Source organism: Coloeus monedula (genome assembly GCF_965178545.1).
Source record: "Coloeus monedula genome assembly, chromosome: Z".
NCBI classification, from domain to species: domain Eukaryota; kingdom Metazoa; phylum Chordata; class Aves; order Passeriformes; family Corvidae; genus Coloeus; species Coloeus monedula.
Window position 1 is genome coordinate 72258811 of NC_138822.1, and position 25617 is coordinate 72284427.

Below are 25617 nucleotides of genomic sequence, written 5' to 3' on the forward strand. Positions count from 1 at the left end.
AACGGATTTGAAGTAGGGAGAATTCCATACACAAGATGCTGACAAATTTAGAAGAATTCAGAGAACTACAAAATATCTTCCTTTTTAAAAATTTTTGGAGTGGATACTGTAGTTATCGGGGCAGTGGTTTGTACTAACTCCCTAAACTTTAATTTGGCTGCTGATTTTTGAAGTTTTTTTCAAAAATTAATCAGTGGGAAATAACTTCAGCAGTTTGTTTTCAAGATTAAAACTTGTTTTAAAGAAGATAAATAAAATGTTACTCTTATATTTTAGTATAAATAATTTATCTATGTCAGTCCAATGAAGCATGAAAACTCTTTATGGGGAAATCCATAAACTGCTATATGGAAACTTGGTTGGAATTAAGTTGGGAAATGGTCATATGCTGGATAGTGAGTGACCAGTATTTTTGTGTTTGATAACTGAATCCAAAATCTCAGTTCATTGCTAGTGTCAGCCAGTTCCATTAGAAGCTTTACATGTGCCTCAGCAGTGTTCAGGATGAATAAGATATGCGTACTAAAGAGATGACAAGTTTGTCATCGCCATGGAATGTTTTATCTTCAACATTGGCCAAAATGACTTGTTTTCCTTTATCTAGCACTTCAGAATCCTGAGGTGGTGGCTCTTCGGGGTGGTTTAAGTACCATCTTGAAAAATGTGATTGATTGTCAGCTAAGCCGAATAAATGAGGCTCTGATAACTACAGTCTTGCACCTCATTAATCACCCAAAGACCCGACAGTACGTGCGAGCAGATGTAGAATTAGAGGTGAGTGCAGTTTTACTTGTTCAGTGACAGAAGTTAAACATTAGATAATAATAAACTCATTCAAGTGTTTGATTTTTGTCTCAGATTTCCTCTGTGTTAGTGCACAGTGTCTAAAAGGTAATGTTTTAGGCTAAGAGCCCAAGATTTATAAAGCAGGAATAATGATAGTTTGGAGTGGGACTGAGGAAAGGGCAATAGTGATTTAACTGTATTTTCATGTGAAAAATAACACGTCTTTCTTTCGTTTTAGAGAATTTTAGCCCCTTACACGGATTTTCACTACAGGCATAATCCAGACACAGCAGAAGGACAACTCAAGTAAGTGTTAGTGCTGCTACTTGTGCTATCAGTTATGTTCATCGCATTGGAATTAAGCTGTTATTTCCTTCCAAATACTAAGTTTCTTGAAGTTGAATATAGTAGGCCAGAGTACAGCTTCCTAAAATACTGTTAAGCATTTAAGATTTAAAAGGGCTTGCTTAGCCTGGAGAGGAGAGGTTTGGGGGACACCCTCTGCAGAATAGCAGCCTTTTTACTACCTATGAAAATGCTTTCAAGGTGATGTAGCCAGGGCCCCCTTCATGGTGGTGTAAGGTGGAAAGACAAGAAGCAAGAGACAAATTGAAGCAAGAAAGATTTCAACTTGGTAAAAGGGGCAGGGGGGATTATTTTATGTGAGGCTGATCAAGAGTTAGAATAGGTTGTTCAGAGAGGTCCTGCAGCCTGAGAGTTTCTAACACACAACTGGATAAAGCCTTGAGTGTTTTGCAGGTATTCCAAGGTGAATTACAAAAGCTTGTATACCTCCCACAGCTCTGGGTACTGTAAAAGGCGTGTGTACTACACACTGCATTTTTGCTGTGTTCTTGCAGAGAAGTTGAGCTTGACAACCTTTAAAGGTGCCTTCCAACCCAAACCATGCTATGATTCTATAATGTGGCCTAGTCTGATAACTGGTGACTTTTCGTGCAGTAATTTGGACTAGAGAGAGATCTCCTGATACGGCTTCCAGCTTGAATTATTAAGGGTTTTTTAATTATCAAATAGCATGAGATGTTTAGGTATTGGTAACTGAATAAAATCTTTACTTTTTTGCTATAGACTTAGTGTCAGTGGAGGTGCAGAGTGATTCATCTGACCCCTGTAGGTGGTTACTTCTTGATGTTATCCTTCTCCTGTGGAAACTCCCCTGGAAGAGGAAAAGTAACCATACTTAAAAATTCTAAACTTTTTCTGTGTATATATACATTGTGTAAATACATCTGCATACATAAAATATTTCTATTACTCTGGATTTTGTCCCCCATCTAAAATCTCAGTTAACTACCTTTTACAATTACTGTGGTAGTAATAGTGTTTGTTTGATAATTACTACCTGCATCGTGACATTTGTTGTTTTAATGGCAGAGAGGACAGAGAAGCACGATTCCTGGCTAGTAAAATGGGAATAGTGGCAGCATTTCGATCATGGGCAGGTAAGATTTGTTTATTTGTTTGAAACTGGATAATTGGAAGTGTGATTTTACTTCCTAGTATAAATGGCACGGGATCTGTCTCATTTGACATGTCCGATTTCTATCAATACCTTCCTACAATGCTACTTAATATGTGTTTTGATACTGTAAAATTGGAGGATGCATACTTACTTTTCTTAGACTCCTGACAGGGCACAGCTTATCCCCTCCCTGTGTAAAATGCCTTATAAACTACATCTTGATTGTCATTCTTGGAATCTAATGGGTGAAAGGATATTTAAAATAACATTGTATCATTAGAATTTGCCTTTGTGGTGGTTCTGCCATAAATGAAATCTTTTTGTCTGTGTTAAGAGATTTGGCAAATAGTTTCATTAGCACCCGCTTCTACCAGCTGCCATAGCTGAAGAGAACTTGCAAATGGACATTGTTTGCAATTTTTCATGTGGAAGACATTTCTAAATGAAAAAAGTAGCTTTTTTCATTTTACTAAATCCTTTCTCTGCATTATTACAATATGTAACATGAAGGTTCTGCCTTGGGGACTGCTTTTTCTTTTGGTCAAGACATTGTCTGGCAAATTTAAATCAGTTAATATAAACATTTACCAAAATTTTGAGTGGAATTTTTCCAGGCTATACTTAGGCTATTTTGTGACACTACTTGTGTTATTTTTTAAGTTCTGAAAATGATCACTAACCTAATTTTAATGCCCGGGTATCCTTCAAGTTTCTTGTGTGCTCTCACATGCTTGGAGAGGAAGCACGTGGCAGCTTTGAAACTTCCAGAAAATAGTTTCTGATGGGTGTGTTACTGCATCTTCCTACGCTGAGGCACTTAGATCTAACAGCTGTTAGAATTCACCTGAGACTTAAAGGAAATGAATAATTTATTAGGTTAAGGTACAGCTTTTGCTTGAAATTCCTCACAGTTCTTCTAAGATCATGAAAACCTTTCAGGTTGAAGAGTTACTTGTTATAGACAATTTTGTATTTTTGTCATTTCTTCCATGCATATGTTGTTCTCACACTTGACTTTTATGTATTGTTCACAGTAGGAAGGAGAAAAATATTTTTAATGAGGATATGAAGTTTTGTGATTAGGAAGTTTTATTAAATACTGTTGATTGGGAAGGAGATGATATTATAAACATGAAAATGTTTATGATTAGTAATTTTTTTCATGTGTTCTTGTTTTCAAACTGAAAATCTAATTTAGCAATGTGTCTATTGTCCTTTCTTTCACTGGTGAGGGAATATTATTATACATTTAATGTTTTCTAGGTATTATCAGCCTGTGCAAACCTGGAAATTCTGGAATTCAGTCTCTTATTGGGGTACTCTGTATACCAAATATGGAAATACGGGTAGGTGGTGAATATTTAGTACTGATGTAGGAATAATATTTGATATTTTAGTTTTTCTTAACCTTTTAACAATTTAGTGGTTTAAGCACAGACACCAATTATGAGACAGCTATCCTTGAGTTCATTTAACCCCCAAGTTCAAGTCTGTAATTCTGTTATAAATTCCTATGAAATTGGGAAGCATACCATGTATGTGTGACAGAATGGAGGAGATTATGTATGTAAATTAATTTTTACTCTGTTCACAAATCAAAGGATGTTTACAGTAGCTGCAGTTGCAAGTTTAAATCATAATAGAGTTTAATTCCAAGTAAATAAAAACCTTTCTTCACAAATTAAACTTACTAAACAAAAGTTGATGGTGCTAGATGTAACCATTCTAAAAATCTGCAATCCAAGTAGCCTGAACTGCTAGAGAATTCATAGTGACAATAAGGGACAGTTCAAAAGTAAGAAAGCCACATTCCCCATCCTTTCTTCTCCAGTTATTTCAGTTTGTGAAAGAAACAGTGCAACAAATGCACCAGTGTTAGCACTGTAGAAGTCTCAAGTTCAGTATTAATAGTGAAAAAAAGGACAATTCTGTAAATTTGTAAAATTCTTGTTGTGTTATGTTTTCTTTGGTAGCGTGGCCTGCTTGAAGTTCTCTACGATATATTTCGCCTTCCTCTTCCTGTTATTGCAGAAGAATTTATTGAGGCACTTCTCAGTGTAGGTAAGTACTTTAAAAGTTCACATAAGAGTTCTGTTAAGCTCCCGTATAAATTTGAAACCTTTTCTGTCTCCTATGTATGATAAATTGCCTTAGTATTAATTGTTCTATCACTGAATTTATTGGGTGCTCTGAAGTCCTGTTTAAAATTCTTTATCACCTTTTAAGTGTTCTAAGTTTGATGAAAGATCGGCATAGTTAAGCATTAACACAAAAGACTGTAAGGTCAGCACTACAAATTAGACTTCTTTGAACTGTTTGGAGTGTTCAGAATTGTAGATGTGTTAGTGAATACTACAGAAAAGTTATTAGTCAGTCTTTTCTGTATATTGTCTGTTAGCTGTCTGCACTGGCCTTAGACTTCTGCTTTTTTGAGGGCAAGTGAGTATTTTTTCATGTCTTTAAGTTTAACCAAGTAAGTATTTTACCTTTAGAATTACTCCTTTGTAAACCCAGGAGCATTCTATGCTTTTTAAATTTATAAGTAAATAAATCATTCTTTGTTGCAAACTTGCTACTTCTATATATGGACACACCTTGTAACATTTTAGGTGCTTATGGTGTTTTCTGTTAAACACATTAAATGTGTTTATGGATTGGAAATGTCACTGGTTTTGTTGACACTTAGATACAATCTTTGTCCTAGCTTTCAAGGTACCCTTGCTTTGTTCAGGAGTGTGGTTTGCATGACTTGTTAGAGGTCCCTTCTGACAAAATTTTCTGTAATTTGAAACCACCTGAAATAATATTTGCAGGCAAGGATTATTATTTACCTACTGACCACCTTCAAAATAATACTGTGAAAGCCAATGTTATAATTACCATTGTCCATATTTTCTTGTTCTAGATCCAGGCAGGTTTCAAGACTGCTGGAGACTTTCTGATGGCTTTGTAGCTGCTGAGGCTAAAACTGTTTTACCCCATCGAGCCAGATCAAGGTGAGGATTTAATGACCTTCATCTAAACCCTTTTTCTTGTTTTGTTTTGTGGCAGTGTGGATGAAACAGTTCTTGTTTTCTTGCAGGAACAATAAGAAATGTACTTTCTAAATTGCTTCCATACTTCTTTTCTCCTTAGGCCTGATCTCATGGATAATTACTTGGCTTTAGTGCTTTCTGCTTTTATTACCAATGGACTTCTAGAGGTAACTAATGACTTTCAGTTTTAATACATGCTTGTTACTTTTCTCCCTACAAGAGTTCAAGTAAGATGTTATGCATTAAATGTTGTAATAATATTTTTCCTTTTGAAGGGTCTGGTTGAAGTGATCACAAGTAGCGATGACCATGTGTCTGTCAGAGCAACTATCCTTCTGGGAGAACTTTTGCACATGGTAAATACCACTTTTTGTAACTACTTGTAAATAGATATTTGCTATTATAGCATTTAATTTGTATTCCAAGCTTGAAACATGTAGTTTTTGTCTGAATAGTGGATTAATTTAACATTACGTCTTCTGGCACTTCATATATTAAAGCCAGTATTAATCAATAGGAAGACTGCTTGGAAAGCATTGAAGGTGCTAGGGATTCTGTTCCAAGGTTATCTGCAGCTCTGACTCTCACCAGGACACTTTGTTGCCATTGTAGGAGTTTTATTTTTAAGCTGGAATCCTGCAAACGCACCCGCCAGTAACTGTGTTTGGGAAAAGGACCATAGCTAATTTTTGCTTTTCTTAGTATGATAGTCAGTAGGCCTCCAACAGTGTGTTTAGCTTTCTGCTTCACAGGGCAGACAGATGAAATTTTTTCAGATTCAGTTGGATGTGGTTTTGGTACTTGACGATACTCATTTAGGCAACTTCATCTTGATGTAGTGCTCCTACTACAGGGAAACTTCAGCTTCATTCCACTTCTGTTGACCTAAGATAGCTTTTGCAGTACCTTCTCTCTCTTAAACTAATCTTGTACTGAGATGATGATACTGTTTTCATAAACACTCCAGTGCTACATTTCAGCCTTTGCTTTTTATAACATTATATGCTATTTTTCTGGTTTCCTGAACACTTGTGAGTGACAGTGATTGTTGAATCACATTGGAGTATGCTGTAAAGCATAGGTATTTTTTTATTTTCTGAAGAGATGATCTGTTAATCAGATACGACTACTATTTATCAAAACCTGAAAAAATACTTGTATTTTTTATTCAGTGTTTGGAAATGTAAGTAATTTCTTCATCCATCTTGCTTTTAGTTTCCAAAAATATTTGCAGAACTACCTATGTTTATTAAAAGCAGCTAAATGTCTAATAACATAGAAAGTTATATTAATTAATCAGGGTTTTTTTATGCAGCAAAGTTTTAGTAGAAATCATCAGCTTTAATAGGTTTTCTGATTTTAGGTTTTGTTAGCAGTTTTATGTGCATGGCATAAGCATATCTGATGCTTTGCAAGTTTTTGCTTGTTACCACTTAAACTCCAGTGGAAACAATATCGATTATAGCATTCTGAAATCTGAAATTTTTTCAAGTTACTTTCTAGTGTAATTCCGGTTGGTTAGTTAGATCACAAATTCAAAATGGTGTGTGTAATTACGCTCTGACATTAAGCAAAAGGTAGTTTTATTGTCATAAATTTGTGAAAATCTTGTGAAAAGTGGTAGATTCTTTAAATGTTGATCCTAAAAAGATGGATGAAATTGTTGTACTAAGTTATTCTAACTGGTCTTCTGTTGGGTTTTTTTGTAGGCAAACACAATTCTTCCTCATTCTCATAGCCATCACTTGCACTGCTTACCAACACTGATGAATATGGCAGCATCCTTTGACATCATGAAAGAGAAAAGACTGTAAGAATTCTGTGTTACATTTAAAAGCATAAAGCTCTTTTACAAAATGCCATCTTCTGGGTACTTCACACAATTTAAACTTCCTAATGGAAGAAATCAAACAATTTGATAATTCCCATGTCTTTAATATGTATTTCTTCAATTCTGTGTTCTTAGTTGCTTTTCTTTGTAGAAGACAAATTGAGTGTGTTGAGGTTTTTTTCATAGGAAATGTATTTGTTAATTACTCTTGCCATTTCTGATCTGTCTTGTCAGATTAGTATTCTGAAAAATGTATCATAATGTTCTGTCTTTCATTGTGTTGTCAGTGATAAAGAACAGCATTTTTCCAAACTGCAACTGTGAAATAAATAATGCTGCATGTAAAGTGCTTCCTAAAAGTGTAGTACTCTTCTGGTTTTTAGTTTTGAAGGTTTCATGTATGTCAGTAGAAGATTTTGATACTCAATGACACTGTTAGTTTTCTTAAAAGGCATATCTGAAATTTCAGGAGAGGATATTTCATATTTTATATATGGCCTAAGTTGTGGGATGAAAGGAGGGATAAAGAGCAGAAGGGAGAAGCTTGTGGATTACCTGCAATTGTTTTGCTTTTTGGCATTTCTGGACATACCTGTTAGAGTAGTAAGAATTCCCATTTCTGTTGAAAGAAAGTGATTCTTTAGAAGTAGTATTTTTTATTTGGGGATCTTGGCATTGGTCAACACTCTACACTGTTTTATAGTCTGAAAAACTGTGATCTGTGTTACAGATTAAATTTAAATAATTTAGCTAAGTGACCAAATCAAAAGGTATTTGTTTGAAAATAAAATAAAAGAACTGTCCTACACTATGAGAATTTTTGCTTATAGGGAAGAAAGATAGACTTAACTCCCCATTTTTAGATTTCCTTATTTTTATTTGCTCAGTAGGTGGGGTTTTTTTCTGCTACCACTGTTTTGTAATTAACTGGTTTTGCCCTTGTTGGCTGTCATTTATGTAACTCCCTATCTTTTCCTGGAAACCTTACATGCTGTTGCTGAACTGTTTAGATATAAAAACAGGAAGTGTACTATTGATACTCCTGCCCTTGCAGGGAAGCGGCAGGTATGAGAATGTATGAGATTAGTTACTATAAGTTGATTACTTGATTACTATTAGTTGAAGCTAGCTCCCTCAACTTCCAGCTTCGCTACAGGATGTTGATCTACTGTTGCATCTCCCAATGGAAGTCAACTTTAAACTTCACAATATCCTCTCTGAGCTGTGACAGACACCACTAATTGCAGAGTAGAAGAAAAGTTATCAGTAATGATAATGCTTCAGTGCTAGGAACTCTTTAAAAGATACTTTTCTGTATAATTTCAGTATGAGTCTGAGTCTTGTGAATGTATGAAAACATGTCTTAAGAAAATAATTTTCTTCCTATATGCTTCAGAATTGTTGGTCAGAGCTTTCTTGAGCTGTTCACTCAGGAGGTAGTGGTCCTCTTTAGTCTGGTAACAACTGCCAAATACTAATTATATATTTTTTTTTTCTATTAGGCGAGCAAGTGCAGCACTCAACTGCTTAAAACGTTTTCATGAGATGAAGAAAAGAGGCCCTAAACCTTACAGCCTCCATTTAGATCACATTATTCAGAAAGCAATCTCAACACACCAAAAAAGGGATCAGTACCGTGTGCAGAAGGACATCTTTATTTTAAAGGTATTACGATAATTCCTTTTTCAAACCTGAATTTGACATTGTATTTTGGAGACTTGGGTCCTGCCCCCCCAAGCTTCACTCATGTAATTCAGAGTAATTTGTGTGATTCTTTTTAGTACTTTTTTATCTCATTTGTCTTGCAGGCACTTTTGGATACTAAACTGCATTTCTAGAAATTGAGGAATTAAATGCCAATGATTTTTAATGCTTTATGTGACCAGTTGTGATCTCTTACTTTTAGATTCTTAGTGCTGTACTATAACTATGCAATTTACCTTCAAATGTACATTACTGTGAAACACAGCCCTTTTAATGATTTTTACATGAGCGGTAAGTGTATCATGTGGCAAGACTGAAAAAGATGATGCAGGGAAACCTGTTGTATTTTTCCATATCTGTATTCCAGGATACAGAAGAAGCACTCATCATGAATCTTCGAGACAGCCAAGTTCTCAATCACAAAGAGAACCTTGACTGGAATTGGAATCTAATAGGGACCATACTGAAGGTGAGCTTACAAAGGCTGTGATAATATGTTGAAGAAATTGTTTGGGTAAAAAGTCTGTTTCAGATGTGAGCTTTGACTTTCTAATATTAATTCCACAGTACATCTAATAATTTGTTTTATTTCAGGAAATTAGAATCTTCTGGGTTTAGTCAGTGCTGATGTAGTCTCTTTGTATACAGCCCTTAAACTATATTCAAAAACACACTACAGTTAAATTCACAGCTTTCCTAAGAAGCATGTATTAAATGTTATATGTCTTTAGTTGTATAGAAATCAGTTTCACAGAATTAGGTATATTGTCTTTAAAGCTGCTAATAACTTCAAACTGCAGAGGGATACTGCTATGTTCAGATTCATAGCAGATTTTCTTTAAATAAAGTGAGCTGAAGGTTATAGTAAGAGATGGGTTCTAGATCAAACATCAGATGCTTAGACTGAACTAGTTATGGAAACATCATTGAATGTTTTGAACTAATGCAAATACTTCTGTAGCATTGATTTCATTACAGAATTAATTTATTTTTACAACATAAAGGGAATACCTAATGGGGTGAGGGGCATTGTTTTAAATATATTTAAAGATATTAAATATATTTAATGCACAGATTTTAAGATACTACCTCTTTTTGTAAGCAGAAAATATACTTTGTTTGACTAATAAAACTTTCTGGGTACTTAGTATAGTCTTCAAACCAAAATTGCTCCAAAATGTCATTCTGTGCATCAAAGCCATCCTTCGGTTGAGTAGCATTCTCTTACTGTCTTCTTTGCTGTGTTGTTACAAAGATGGTGAAAGTACAAAAAAGGATTAATGGTGACAATCATAATCAAGACTATGTTGTTTTTAAAAAAAAAAAAAAGAAACTAAATATTTCTGTGCCTTTTTTTCAGGGACCGATAAAGTTGAAAGAGCAAGAATCTGTCTGGTATAAAGACCTGAATATGTATATGACAGTAGCTTTGCTCCACCAGAGCACTGTTTACAGAATTTTTTACTGCAATTATAAGATTTACTGGGTTACTAGATAACTATTATTAGTCATAGATGCTTTTACCTTTGATTTTTAATTGAGTATTAAAGATATTATCAGAATACTCCTTTTCAGAATCTCACTGTTAATTAGCCTCTGTAGTATTTTGACAGTGGAAGCCCTATGTAGTTGACCACTAATGTGTTTTGGGTTTTATTAAACTGGAATTTATGTCAAACAGCCAGTTTCTCTGCCATCTCAGACCTCCCCAAAAATACATTTTCCAGTACCCTGTCAAAGAGTTCCTAATGTCTGAAAATTGGGGACTTCTTCCTGAATGAGAAGTGTGTGTTTTCTGGCCTACTTCTAACCATTTCTGTTTCTGTTAAACTGTGTAACACCAGCATAAATTGAGATGATGTTACCAGAGCAGTTGTCTTCAGTCCTCTAATGAGCAGGATCCAGATTCCAGTGTCTGAAATTTATGTCATGTGGCTACTCACCTCCCCCTTGTCTGTTGCAGCCTTGTATCTGTGGAGCATCAGCTCTCTAACCACCTCATCGTGTGCATCTCAGGTGGTGCCTTACTGCCTTTTTCACTTGCTCAGCTTGATGTCTAAGCTGCTAAAAGAGCAGCAAAAGTGTCAGCCTCATCTGTATCTGGCACTGTTACTGGTGTAGTCAATTTTACTAATCATTAACGAGTGCACTGTGTGTCTTAATACTGGAATACTAATTGGAAATGTAGAACTGTGTCACATGGATAGGAAAGAAGAGTGTTTGATGCACTTTTTTTCCATTCCTGACAAGAAGATATTCACTAGTAGCAACAGAAAGAAATCTGAAACCGTAGAGAAAACAGATGGCTGTAAAAACAGAGTAAAATGTAATGGGAGGAAAGAATAGGTCCTGAAGAGGGGACATTCATGTGGTTCACATTTTTCATATGGTCATTCTTAATACATCTTAAAAAGTGTCAACAGGGGAGTTTAAATACTGTTTTAATAAGCACTGTTTAAGTGATGTGTAACAGAATAATGATTCCTTTTAAACCAAATCTGATAAATATTCAAAACAGCAATCAACAATTATTTCCCTGTTAATGCATATCAAATTTTTTTATTTGCAGAAAAGAAACTGAGCAAAATTGTTTATTTTTCATCAGCTTCGCATAGTTTTTTTGTTTTCATTAGAATTGTGGCCTTGTACATGTAGCATGTGACCAACATTCCCTGTCCTCTAGAAAAAAATTGAACCATTCTTGAAGCAGGAAGTGTGGGCTTTTCAATAAGTCTTTCTTAAGATATAACATTAGGTGCAAGAGAACTTTCTAATTATTAGGTAAATACAACTGATAGAAATAAGTGAATTTTAGTGACTAATCAAGGATTGATGTACAAGTTTTGTATAATGCTATATTTGCTGTTTTTTCTAGTGGCCAAATATAAATTTAAGGAACTACAAAGATGAACAGTTGCACAGGTATGTAAAAATTATGTAGACTTTCTTCGAAGAAAGAAATTTGGAAAAACTGGTTTTTACTATTGCAATAAAATATTCTTTAGATGTTATCACAATTCTAAAATGTGTAGATAAGCAGTTAAGGTGTAAATTTGGATAATTAAGTTGCAATATTTACTTTAAATGAACTGTTTAAGCTTTAAAGGTGTTTAAGCTTCTTTTCTATGCACAGATGCTTTATGCATTTAGTCCCTTACAAATCATACTACCTTTGCAAATGCTCAATTTAATTTTAAACCTTAGAAGTGTTACTACTTGATATTTCAAGCAGTAGTGTTCTATGTCAGAGCTTGGAAAGTTTTTACAGAGTTAAGTCTACAGTTATACAGTTTTATAACTACAGCTTTCATCAAAAACCAAGAGGAAATTATTTCTTGTTAGTGTTAATGGCAAGAGAAGCATGTGTAATTTGTGACACTGAACCGTGCCGTAAATCAAGTCCCTCCTGATTGGAGAGAATTTGCTGAAAGTCCTTGCAAGGAGTTTCAAAGATAAGCCAAGACTTCTCCTTGACTTTCAATGCTTCCAGATAGTTGTTTATTAAGTCTTATCAGAGGAACAGAGCCACTAGCATGACTCAGGTGCAGCATAGAAGACAGAAAAGCAGGAGTGAGACTAATTATCAAGATTTACACAGCCTTTTAAAGATATTTTAACCAATAGTTACTAAAAACATACATTATTTTCACTTTCCTACCAATTATTCAGTAACACGACTAGGAACTGCGGAATTCTCTATCCAATCAATCCAAACTACTTTTACTGCAAATATGGAGTAGAAGGAGAAGAGGGTTTAGAGAACAACAACAATCCTCCATTTTGATATTTTTTACTCTTATCTATTTACTACAAAGAGAAGCCCAAAACCTCTAAATTTTTCACCTTGTGGCAATCTAACATAGTAGTCTATCACCTAATTCACACCACTGTATTTTCTAGTTCTTGTCTGACTGTTGGTAATTTTTTCCAAGGTTTGAAGCTAAAACAGTGTTGTTCAGGGGGGTAAGAACCCTTAAAAACAGGCAGAGAAATATTCTGGCACTCTGGGTTCCTACAATTTGGAAAAAAAACCAGTGAACCAAACAAAAAACCCCCAGTACAGCTCTTGTTCCTTTCATGTCTGTTGCCAATAAGGCATTTTTATTCCTTTAGTGCCTGTGTGGTTATAGTGTTACTAATTAGTTCTTGGATGTTCCTTTTAATGTGTGTTTCAGAAAAAGATTACATTATTTTGAAGAATAGGTCTGTATTTGTGGGCATGAAAAAGTACTTCCTGAATTCGGGGGAAATCCAGAAGACAGAATATATGCTGAAAGGCTTGTGTGGCTCTATTGTAAATTTTTCCCAAGAAGTAGTCAGGGTACTTTTATGAAGTATTTACAGCATAAGCAGTAGTCCCATTGTTATCATAGCCATAATTTAATTTTGCGTCTGTATTTTTTCCCAGTTTTCCTGAAATACTTACTGCCAATCTGTACTTCGGGGTAAAGGATTATTTTCCAAATCTGATGGTTTATAACATTGCTTCTCTAAAGCAGTGTCTTCAGTCCTGACTGTGACACCAACATGCACTCCTCAACCTACCTGTGTGGGACAGTGTTCCTGTTCCATGGTTTTGTGCTGCACTCAAGCGTTATTAAGTGCCTAAATAATTTAATTCCAAATAAATTGGGAAAATCTAGAATTGAATTGGTGTGATGCTTCTGTAGTTCATTGATCCTTTCTTCAGAATTGGGAACTTAATAGCTTTAAAATGCTGTTACTCCTGTTTAGTTAGAAGTCATTAAGCCCCAAATCTCTCTACTTTCACTGCTAATGATAAAAAATTTTCATCCCCTTTGCTTTTCAAGTGTAAATTACATTGATTTCTCCTTCTGTAAGTTGATCCTTTTTTTCGTGTTAGTGTTGTGATGATCTTACAGCTGTTACAATGGAATTCCAGATATTTTTATAAGGATTTCTTCATTTCCTAGAGATACAGTTAATGCAATGTGTGTATACACACGGGATCATAGAATCATGAAAAAGGCCTCAAAGATCATTGAGTCCAACTGTTCACTGCTAAAGAATGTTTCCAAGTGCCATGTCTGTATGTCGTTTAAATCCCTCCAGGAGTGGTGACTCCCAACAGCTCCTTCAGGCAGTTCTTTTAGTCCAGAAATTTTTCCTAATATCCAATCTAAACTTCCTTGGGGGCAATTTGAGGCCTTCTTCTCTCATTCTGTCACTTGTTACCTGGGAGGAGAGACCACCCCCACCTGGCTACAGCCTCCTGTCAGGGAGTTGTAAAGAGCACTAAGGTCTTCCCTAAGCCTCCCTTTTTCCAGGGTAAACACCTCCAGTTCCCTCAGCTGCTCCTTGGACTTGTGCCCCAGAACCTTCCCCAGCTCTGTTGATGTTCTCTGGACTCACTTCAGCTCCTCAATGTCCTTCTTGTAGTGAGGGGCCAAGGGTTCCAAAACTGAACACACGCGCATTGATATATACACATGCATGCTTAAATATATTCATAGATATATAAATGTATAAATTTATATGTCAATATGTATTTATTGCTAGTAACCCAGAATAAAATACATTTCATTTGACAAAACTTAATTAAGCCCTCAGGTTTCCTTTATAATTGGTCCTGTGTTTGGAGTTAGAGATAGTGGATTACTCTGACTTTTTCAAATACAAATGCAGTTCTGTAATTAAGTTTTCTTAATGCCTGACATATCTACCTTCTGTTGGAACATTCTTTGTTATTTTAAAGCACGAATGTGTGTTTATTTTTTGATGAGGAATTCGTGAGAGGAGGATCTTTGCTGAAGACTTACTGTTGTGATGCAAAACTCAAGCTACATTGTTTACTGTGATTTTAAAAAGTCTTGAGAGTGTGTTTGCAATCACTGTGTTATGCTTCAGAAATGGTTAAGTGAGGTGATTGGAAGTACTGTTGCTGAATTAATGAGACTTTTTCCTGGCAGAACACGAAAATGTGTTTTTCACAGTAGCAGTAACTATAATAGCTGAAGAAAACTCAGGTCACAAGATTCTTTTTTAAGCTCTTTGTTAGTTTACATAATACAGTCTTTGAAACTTGCCACATGATAAATTACAGCAGAATAAATTATGAGAATTAGAAGGAAGCTATGGCTTCTGAGGGCATAGAGATTTTAAGTTCCTTTGCCTGTATTAAGTCATGGTTAGAAAACCCTTTATAACACACAATACAGCAGCATCTCTGGAATTGTGGCTGGATATCCTCACTGTTACCCGCTACTCTTTTGATAAATTTTTAAAACTTACTGCCAAGAAACCAATTCAAGTATAACCCATTTTTTCTACTAACATAATTTTGTATTGTGAGATTGTCTTTGTACTGAATAATAGCCAATTCTATTTTACTTTCTCTAGGTTTGTAAGGAGATTGCTGTATTTTTACAAGCCTAGCAGTAAACTCTATGCTAACCTGGATCTGGACTATGCCAAGGCGAAGCAGCTCACTGTTGTGGGTTGTCAGTTTACTGAATTTCTTCTTGAATCAGAGGAGGTAAGAAGTTTCCAGCTACAAGACTGGAAGTAGAATGAGTGCTCTTGCTGAATGCCACTTGGAAAAACCTTAATTTTTGGTAAAGACGTCTGAGATTTTGGATGTTAAATCTAAAATAATCAGTGTAATTAAGAAATACAGTGTGAAATATTGAGGAAGATGACTATGTTTATGTAGAAGTTTTAGTAAATACAGCTTTGTTAAATGCAACTTAGAGTTAGAAGGGATTTTTTTATTATGCTGTGTATAACCTTCCTTTTCTAACTCCTTGCTTCTTTTGTGCTAAAGACTTTTATGCCTCAGGTCAGAGGAAAATGTCATTGAATAATACTTCTCCCTTTTCCTGGAAAAAAAGAATTAGTCCTAAGATGTCTCCATGCTTAGCTTTTTTTATTTCTCTTGAAACTTTTTCTTAATCTGAATTGTTTTCAAGTCTGCATTTCTAGTTTGTATCCATGTTGTATTCATACATTTTAAGAAATTTAAAGTAACGAGTTCCAGTAAAGAAGAGACACATTTCTATTGGTAACAGACACTATTCCTTTTTATTTTGCTAGGATGGACAAGGTTACCTGGAGGAATTGGTTAAAGATATTGTACTTTGGCTCAACTCTTCATCAGGCATGAAACCTGAACGTAGCCTTCAAAATAATGGGTTACTAAACACCCTTAGCCAGCACTACTTCCTGTTTTTTGGTACTTTATCTTGTCACCCTCATGGAGTGAAAATGCTTGAAAAATGTAATGTGTTTCAGTGGTGAGTGCTTTTATTCAGTTTGAATTGTACTTGGAGTGTAATAGTTATGCAAATTTTAAACTGTGCGTGAGGGCCATCATCTTTTGAAAAGCTGAAAACTTTAAGGTTATTTTGGTGTAGTTACAGGTAAAGATCCCCATTTTTTTCGAAGAAAAGGTCTTTTAGTCTGTCATTACTAAGCAGACAGAGGTGATTCCATAAGCATTAACAGCTTACTTTTTCCTATCCACACCTGTGTGACAGAGGTGAGTATCAGGAAGGATTATAGTGTACTGAAAGATGCAGAATGGGGAAATAGAAAAACAAAACTCAAAACACACAAACTATGGAAAAATGGCAGATACCATACTGTTTGTGAAATGTTGATGTATATTGCACTTAAAATTTCAGTCCAGTGTATTTGAGTAAAGTTCTGAAGCTCAAAATTTTGTTCAGCTTCATGGGAATAAATTGGCTGGTGACTAGTACTAGTTTATTGACATACAGTAAACTTAAAGCAAAAATGCAAGTCTTCTGATGTACTCATTTTTCGCTTGTTGATTTTGTTGATTTTTAGAAAGCAAGCCTTTTACTAGCTTCAGAAAACTTGATGTACAGTAAAATCTAGGCAGTTAATAGGATTAACTTTATGGCAATGTTTAACAAAAAAGAATTGTTCACAAAGCTTCATGAGCATTAGTTTTTATACTTATAATCACTATATGCTGACAAAATTTTTACAGAGCTGTTGTAAAAGGTGTTGGTTTGGGGTTTTCCCCTTGCAGTTCAGTGCATTATTTCATCCCTATTATCCTATCCTATGTACAGTTATAACAATTTAAAATTACTCAAATTTATATGAGAACATACTTTGTATTCTGCATTTATAGTAATAAAAGTATAATTCAAAATAATTAAGTTTAAATTAGTGATGGTTCAAGTGGGTTCAAATACTAATTTTATTTTCTTCTTCCTCCCCTTCCATGCCTCCAGTCTTCTTAATCTTTGTTCTTTGAAGAACCAAGATCACTTGTTAAAATTGACTGTTTCTAGTCTGGATTACAGCAGAGATGGATTGGCAAGAGTCATCCTTTCTAAAATCCTGACAGCAGCCACTGATGTAAGTTCAGTTCAACTTATGTTCCTTTGTTATTGCCCTCTATACGTTTATTTTATTATTCAAGGTGCATGACTTTATTTTTAAGTTGTTATGTATGAAAAGAGTTGTTATTTTTTATTCAGAGAAATGAAATTCCTGCAAATGTAGCATTTGAATTTGTTGTGAACTTCATACCTTGTATTGTATTTGTGCTCAAGAAATTAAGTCCTTCAAATAGAGCTTCTCTGACATATGATGGGAGCTAAAGTCTTGATATGTATAAACTAAGTGTAATGTGCAGGTCAGTGGCAACTTAAATCAATTGTGAAGGCATTGTTATCAGAAACAGAAATCTGTATTTCTAGCAGCACTAAGCATGTTAACCTCTTGGTAGTAGATAACTGTTTTGATAATGATTGAGGTTACTCAGTATGTTGGAACTAAGTAGATGCTCTAGCTGCTGGAATGGGGGGTTGGTTCAGAAATAGGCATTGGGATTTGTTCTTCTGAATCAAAGAAGGTGAGTAAGGATAAAATACAGAGTTATGTGGACTTGGGGGAGGAAACTCCTTACTTTAAAGGTAATGTTAGTAGACAAGCAAGCACTGATGTCAGGGAGACAGATGACAATTAAGTTGAAATATAACTAGAAAAGAATGTTCATTACTTCAAATGAAGTTGTTTCTGTTGTCTGAACAGACAGAATGTGTTCTTGAGTAGATACAAGAGAGAAAAATGTAGACACTAGCTTTAAATGTCTGACTGTATTTTGAAAGAGGACATAAACTGAGGATATTTCTCTGAGACTGTCGAAGAGACAATTTTTCTTATGGATAAAGAGTGGAGTCTGAAAGTAATGAAGATAGTTGAGGTTGAAAGAATGACTCATTGAAAGAAGATGAAGCTCCCTACTGACTATAATTTTTTTAGTTGGCTTCTAAATTCTCTTCAAAAGATACAATAATGTAATAATAAGAGATATGGGATTGGACACTTACGGTGACCAATTTAGTTGTGATCTTAGATTCAATTTTCCCATTTGCTAAGATAGAAATAGCTCTCTAATAAACTGTAATCTTAATAGATAAGGTGTGTATCAGAGTTGCTTGCTGCAAAATACAGTAATTGAAAGGTATTTTTAGAAGTTATGTATCATTAACTGTATTAGTTATTTTTCTTCCATTCAAGAAAACATTTTCCTTACTTTGCAGAGCTGCAGGTTGTATGCAACAAAACACTTACGAGTGTTGCTGAGAGCTAATGTAGAGTTCTTCAGCAACTGGGGGATTGAGTTACTGGTGACCCAGTTACATGATAAAAATAAAACTATTTCTTCTGAGGCACTTGATATTCTAGATGAGGCGTGTGAAGACAAGGTGAGCATCCTTTCTCTTTTTAACCTCTTTCTGGTATGCTGCTCTTAAGCTCTTCCCCACTCCTTTCCCTAGCAGCAAAGTACAAATGTGCAAGAAGCTACTCATGGTTTCCTTTCTTGATCGTCATGAAACTACTGGCGTGTTACAGACAAGGAAACATAGACTTCTGGATTATGCCTGTATTTAAATATGAATTGCAACTAATTCAGCTATTTTGTTCATTATACTTTTTGTGAAGTAGTTTATATTTAATGACAGAAAGTACCTAAAATTGATAATATTAGGATTAAGTTGGCATTTGATAATTCTTACTGTGAAAAACGTGCTGGTTCATTGCAAGTAGAGTGTTGTAGTTATTGCAGTTTTCACAATTACGTAGTGCTCAAATACTGTTTATGTGTTCTTAATTATTTTAGGCCAATCTTCATGCCCTTATCCAAATGAAACCAGCTCTTTCTCATCTTGGAGACAAGGGTTTGCTTCTACTCCTAAGGTAAATGTTGAATATGCTGTTGGACTTCACACTGTGGAAACAAATAAGTGTTCTTTTTATTCAAATTCTGTGAATTGTTTAAATTACAATGTTTACTGTCTGGTGGTTTTTTGCAGATTTCTGTCCATCCCAAAGGGGTTTTCATATCTAAATGAAAGAGGTTATGTAACAAAACAGATGGAAAAGTGGCAAAAGGTAATGATAAGAAGAAAATGTTTGCTTGATACTAGGAGGAACGGTGTGAATATGTGGGTTTAGAACAGAGATTCTTAAAAATAATTGCATATTAATGTATGTGTAAAGCTAACGCAAATACATTTATTGCATCAGTGACATAACGTTGTTGCTGGGAAAGGTCGATGGGGACTTACAGTTCTATAGCTTCTCAGTACATGTGTGCTTTTGATTTACCAAGACTTTTATATAGTTTTGATATTTCAGCAAATATTTCAGGAGTGTAGTGACTTTCTAAAATAGGTTGTTGTGGAAGGTCATTATCTAGAGAAGTGAGCAAAAGAATGCTGCTTTTCAAGATATCTGTTATCTCTGGTTGTTGGTAATGAAATGTAGAGCTCATGAGGACAGAATTGGCTTATGCTGTTAGGAAGTAAAGAGGAACACAGGGCCATTAAGAAGAATTCATTATTGTCATAACTTGAATAAAACTCTTCTTACGTTATTTTGGTTTTGCAATTGATTATAAGAGATTGGTCTCATTCCTCATTAGTAGTTTAAGTATCACTTCTCAAGGAGTACTGAAATGCATGATGGTCTATTGAAATTATTTGAGTTCGTCAGAAAGAAGTATTTCTTTCTTCCTTTTTTGAACAAATTCCCTGAAAAAATTTATGAAATCAATTGCTGACTCTGCAGATTCATTATATGTGTGAAGCACATTCATTTTCATGAGCCCCACTTTCAGATCATAAAAAAATTCAGTCTTTCTTAAGGAACTTTCTTCAATTTTTTCTTCCTTATAAAGTATCATGCTACAACACCATAAACCACTAAATTTACTGTGTCAACCCTCGTCTGTCGTCTTACAGGAATATAATTTAAAATATGTTGAATTGATTGAAGAACAACTTAATGAAGCACTTACAACGTACCGCAAACCTGTTGATGGGGATAACTATGTTCGTCGGAGCAACCAAAGGTAAATTTGGGAAAATGGGTTTTGAGGCACAAGCTGGTGGGACTGATCAGGAGAGCTGTGAACAGGAATGTATGAGGGAAAGGGGTACCAACAGGATTTCAGTTTATTCTGCTCCTGGAGCATTACAGTACATCAGCACAGTATGAGAAACAAACTGGATGAACTGGATGCATTGCTTAGCTCCGAGAGCTTTAATATAATTTATTTCAGAGCTTTTATATAGTTAGTTTTAGAGCTTTAATAGAATTCATTTTATTAAGACTTGATGGGTTGAGTCCCATGATTAGAGTGTTGGAATGGAGGGCAACAGGCTTTTCAGGAGGGATGGGCAGATGAACGTGTCACTCTGTATAAGGAAGAGGTTTGATTATACAGCCCTTACAGTTAGTGGTGATGTGGTTGAGAACCTCTGGGTGAGGATTAAAGGGATGAAGAACAAAGGAGGTGATGTAGTGAGTGTCTGCTACTGATTGCTCAGCCAGGATGTTAGTTCTGGTGAGTCATTCTATAGACCATTAGGAGAAATTTCTGGATTAGTAGCCCTTGTTCTTATGGGCTACCTGTAGAAGATTTCAACTTCCAGGCATCAACTGCAAATGTCATCATGCAGTGACAAGCAACCTTGGAAGTTCTCTATAGGAGAAAGTGTGTAGGCGATACCTTCTCTTCACAGGGACTCAATGAGCCAACTAGGAAAGATGTCCTCCTCGACTTGCTGTTTGTGAATATAGGGCTTGTGGGAGATGTGATGGAAGGGAGTTCTCCAGGCCACAATGATCATGACATGGTTAAGGTTAAAATTTTCAATATAATGAGAAAAAGCACAGCAGAGTTGCTACTGAGGGCTTCAGGAGAAGTAACTCGGGGAGCTGCTTTAGCAGAGTACATTTTTGAGGGCCTAGGTGTCCAGAAGTGCTGGTCCATCTTTTTAGAAGCACAGGAGTAGGCAATCCCATGGTGTTGTAAGTCAGGCAAGTGGGGCAGAAGACTACCTTGGCTGAACAGGGAGCTCCTCATGGAGCTCAAGAGGAAAAGGAAATTATATGATCTCTTGAAGGTCACCCTTCACAGGAAGACAATAAAACTGTGATTCACATAAGCAGGGGGAGGGCACAAAAGGCAAAGCTCATTCAAGACTGAAACTGGGCATTGTTCTGTCATACAACAAGAAGGAGGAGGTATGAAGAAAACATTGGATTGATACTTGATGAAGATGGTCACCTGACTTACAGGGATGAAGAAAAAACAGAGATTAATTAAAATTCAGTGGGTTTTTTGCCTCAGTCTTCAGCAATATTGATAGACCTTGGGCTGCTTGGTTCTCTGATCCAGAGGTCCACAAATGTGGAAACTGTGACTTTCCATTTGTGGACACTAATATTGTAAGGGACTGTCTGTATCAGCTGAATGTTCACAAGGTCGTGGGGCCTGGTTCCCGCTAGGCTGAGGGACTAGTCTCACCAGTGCTAGCCCATCAGTACTGAGGGAGCTAGCAGATGTTGGGTCAGGACTCATCTCTACCAAAAGTCTTGCAGGTCTAGGGAAGTCCCTGCTGACTGGAAGCTAGCCGGTTTATTCCAGTTCGTAAGAAGTATATAAGACCCAGAAAAGTAACCGCAGTTCCTGGAAATATTATGGAGAAGACTATACTGGCAATTGTTGAAAGGCATTTAAAGAATAATGCAGTCATCAGACACAGTTAGCATGGGTTCACAAAGGGAAGGTTTTATTTATCTAAGTTGTTATCCTTCTGTGATAAGGTCACCCATCTAGTGGGTGAAGGGAAGGCAGTGAATGTAGTTTTCCTGGCAAGATTTTGGTACTGTCCTTCACAGTGTCCATGTAGACAAGTTGGCTAGCTGTGGGATGAGTGTGGTGGGTGAAGAACTGGCTGAGGGACAGAGCCCAAAGGGTTGCAGTGAATGGCACTACATCTGCATGGTGCTTGGTCTCATCAGTGGTGTTCCTCAGGGCTCCGTTCCAGGGCCAGGTCTGTATCAACAATCTGGATGCTGGAGGTGAATGCATCAGTAGCAATTTGCTGGTGATCCAGACTGGGAGGTGCTGTGGATTCTTTTGAGGGACAAGAGGCCTTGCAGAGGCAGATTGGAGCACTGAGCAATCATAAATTGGGTGAAATTTGACAAGTCCAAATGCTGGATTCTGTACCTGGGATGGGGTAACGCCAGGCACAGGGATAAAGTGGCAGAGGAGTGGCTGGACAGCTGCAGAGGGGGGATGTGGGGCTGGCTGGTGCTGGGCTCAGTGTGGGTCAGCAGTGCCCGGGCAGCCCTGAGGGCAAACCCCCTCCCAGAGCACTGAGCATGGCACAGCCGGCACAGAGAGGGGATGGTCCTGCTGGGCTCAGCCCTGGGGCAGCCTCAGCGTGGGCCCTGCTGGGCCCTGCAGGTGGAGAAGGATGGGAAGGTCCTTCAGCACATCCTGAGGAGGGAAACAAAGCTGGAACCTGCTGTGAGGAGCAGCTGAGGACTTTGGGCTTGTCCAGTTTGGCAAAAAGGAGGCTGAGGGGTGACCTCACTGCTCTCTGCAGCTTCATGAGGAGGGGAAGGGCACAGGGAGGTGCTGAGCTCTCCTTCCTGGCATCCAGGGACAGGATGTGTGGGAATGGCTCAGAGCTGAAGCAGGGGAGGTTCAGACTGGGTACTAGGAAGAATTGCCATAAGTGTTGTGGGTGGTCACACAGAAGAACAGGCATCCTGGAGAGGTGGTCCATGCCCCAAGTCTGTCAGTATTCAAGTGGCATTTGGGCAGTGTCATTAATAACAGGATTTAACTTTTAGTCAGCCCTGAAGCGGCCTGGCAGTTGGATTAGATGATTGTTGTAGGTCCCTTCCGATTGAAACAGTTCTATTCCTTTCTAAATTCCTCAAAAGAATTCTATTTGTTTGAATAAAATCAAGAGTAAGTCATTGTATTACATTGCAGTGCAGTTTATTTTAGAATAAAATATTAGAAGTGTTGGGAAACCTACGTATGTTTCTATTTCTGCCAGATTACAACGACCACATGTCTACCTGCCAGTTCACCTTTATGGCCAACTGGTGCACCATAAAACAGGCTGCCATTTACTGGAGTCTCAGGTGAGGATAATAACTGTTTATAACTTGAAATATTTTAAAGATCACTGTAAACCTTTTGAAAAAAGGTTTTAAGAAAAAAATGGTGTTTAACAGGCATTGCAGAAGTTGATGATGAGTCTTAAGTTGTGAAGACAGTCTTCCCCATCTAATCTCATGTAAAATTCCTTCCTGACGCTGAAATATCAGCAAAATAGCTTGCAACATTTTTCTTAAAATGACTAGCAAAATCTTAGCATGGAAAGCAATTCATAAATAGAAAAAAAAAGTCAGTCTCTGTGGATTGTATATTGACAGTTATACATGTGGTAAAACTATGCCTATCCTTTTAAGCTTACAAAAATGTGGAAATGAGGGAATAAAATCTTCCTAATATTTTGAAAATCTAAGAAAACAAACTCTAAGCCATAATTGCTTAAATTTCAATGTGGATTTGTAAAATGATTTAATGAATTGACAATGCTCTTTGAAAAGTTCAAGAGAAAACATATATATTGCAGTGTGCTAGTTTGATTAATCTATCATCTTTATAAAATCTAAAATAACTTCATGGAATCAGTGATTTCATTAAAATTTTCTTCTTGCATTATCACCGCTGTTAATTTGTGGTTATTATTCCAGAATTACCACTGTTCTTCCTAGGGTGCATGATGTAAATTAGTGCTTTAACTTTTACTATAAATGCAAGAGAACCTGTATGACTGAAGTCTCCATTTTCAACTTAATCTTTTCTTCTTCTGTTTTTCTCCTTCAGAGTATTGTTACAGATCTAAGTTACACTGTTCGTTCCCCAATGCTGGATAAGTGGGAAGGAATTAAGCAGCTGAAAGCAGCCCTTTGGGCCTTGGTTAGTAATAGATTTACAAAGTTTTGCAGTTGTTTAGTTGTGTTATAACTGTTCATTCTTAAATAACTAAGCAAAATTCTGTAAAAGTAAGAAATTAGGGGGTTTATCAAAAAATGTGTGAGTTTTTCAAGTTGGCATTCTGTTCCCTAACTATGCTTTCAGTTGAAAATGGTTCACTGTACCTGTTTTATTCTGAGGTTTTTAATAATCACTTTGTCTTTTTTTTTTCTTTTTAACAAAGAACAATAACCCATTGCCATAGGAATATTAGTATGGAACTGGTAGTTACAAGTTAAAAGTTGCCATGGTCTGAGTTTAATGCATTTACTTTGGTAGCCTCTAGTATTTCTGCAAGGAAGTTGGCTGCCAGTGTTGATCCATGTGGTTATGGCACCCTGGTACTTGGGACTGGCAAAAACCTAGTGTTGGTGTGTATCCAAGCTACACTCCTAAATGTGCTTTGTCACTCAGCTGCTTCTTTCTTATCTTCCCCAAAGTTAATTTTGGAACATTTGTCCAAGGTGATTATTATTGGAAGGTACTGTAGGTATGTAAAAAGGTGCCTGTGTAAGAGTGTAAAATAAATAAACAAAGATCACGCTGCTGGCTATAGTAGAACTGGTAAGGTGAGGAATACATAGTACTACTAATTTGAGCAGCTTTAGGTATTATACACAGTGTGCTGAGTGCTTTTTTGTATTAGCACAACTAGGTAATGTCAGAAGGGGTGCTCAGATCTTTTAATTGCTTTGAGAAGATGTGGCTTCAAGCTCTGCTACCAACAAACAAAATTGTCAAAACTTTACATTGATAGTGCTGCAGATCACATTAAGATCAAAATTTACTTGACAAATTTCATTCCAGGGCAATATCGGGTCGTCGAATTGGGGTCTTAACTTGCTTCAAGAGGAGAATGTAATTCCTGATATAATGGCACTTGCTCAACATTGTGAGGTTCTGTCTGTTAGAGGGTATGTGTATCTGATTTATACATAAAATTTTCAAATGGTAGTTGCCATCAGTTTTCAAATAGAAACCTGATTTACATGAATACAGATTTGTACTTTATTGGAAACCAGTTATTAAAGTCACTGATGATTGAGTATCAGTTCTATGCAACTGTAGAATTGTGTAGGAAGTCTGAAAGAACGTGCAGTAAACAAATGAAATCGATGAAAAAATATACTACTTTTCTCCTTTTCTATAAAACAGTATACTTGCTGCTTATATCTCTGTGAAATTTATTATTACATCAATTCTTAAAATATATTTTTGAAATATTTAAAAGCATAAGTAGATGGTATTTTGTCTAATACTGCTACTACGTTAATATTTGGCCTTTTTTTCAGAAGGTACTTTTCTGTTTTATGTAATCAGGCTCTTGTGATAATTAGTTTTTATTTCTGAATAGTATATTTTTCTCAGATACTTTAGTGTATTTCTTAAGCTTACGTTGATTTACAAATAAAAATTAACA

The 25617-nt window shown here is 36.1% G+C and overlaps 1 protein-coding gene across 1 annotated transcript in view; it reads left to right on the forward strand.

Annotated features, from left to right (window-relative positions):
* RICTOR (RPTOR independent companion of MTOR complex 2) overlaps positions 1-25617 on the forward strand; it is a 76465-nt gene that overhangs the window by 34129 nt on the left and 16719 nt on the right. Inside the window, exons 8-29 of the mRNA XM_082301867.1 lie at positions 605-774; positions 1025-1092; positions 2182-2249; positions 3533-3615; positions 4243-4330; positions 5175-5265; positions 5405-5471; positions 5580-5660; positions 7014-7114; positions 8638-8800; positions 9207-9308; positions 11715-11761; positions 15200-15335; positions 15893-16092; positions 17065-17191; positions 18382-18546; positions 18963-19039; positions 19156-19234; positions 20086-20195; positions 23209-23296; positions 24048-24140; positions 25005-25111. Coding sequence (XP_082157993.1) covers positions 605-774; positions 1025-1092; positions 2182-2249; positions 3533-3615; positions 4243-4330; positions 5175-5265; positions 5405-5471; positions 5580-5660; positions 7014-7114; positions 8638-8800; positions 9207-9308; positions 11715-11761; positions 15200-15335; positions 15893-16092; positions 17065-17191; positions 18382-18546; positions 18963-19039; positions 19156-19234; positions 20086-20195; positions 23209-23296; positions 24048-24140; positions 25005-25111 — 2311 coding nt within the window. The remainder of the gene's footprint in view (positions 1-604; positions 775-1024; positions 1093-2181; positions 2250-3532; positions 3616-4242; positions 4331-5174; positions 5266-5404; positions 5472-5579; positions 5661-7013; positions 7115-8637; positions 8801-9206; positions 9309-11714; positions 11762-15199; positions 15336-15892; positions 16093-17064; positions 17192-18381; positions 18547-18962; positions 19040-19155; positions 19235-20085; positions 20196-23208; positions 23297-24047; positions 24141-25004; positions 25112-25617) is intronic.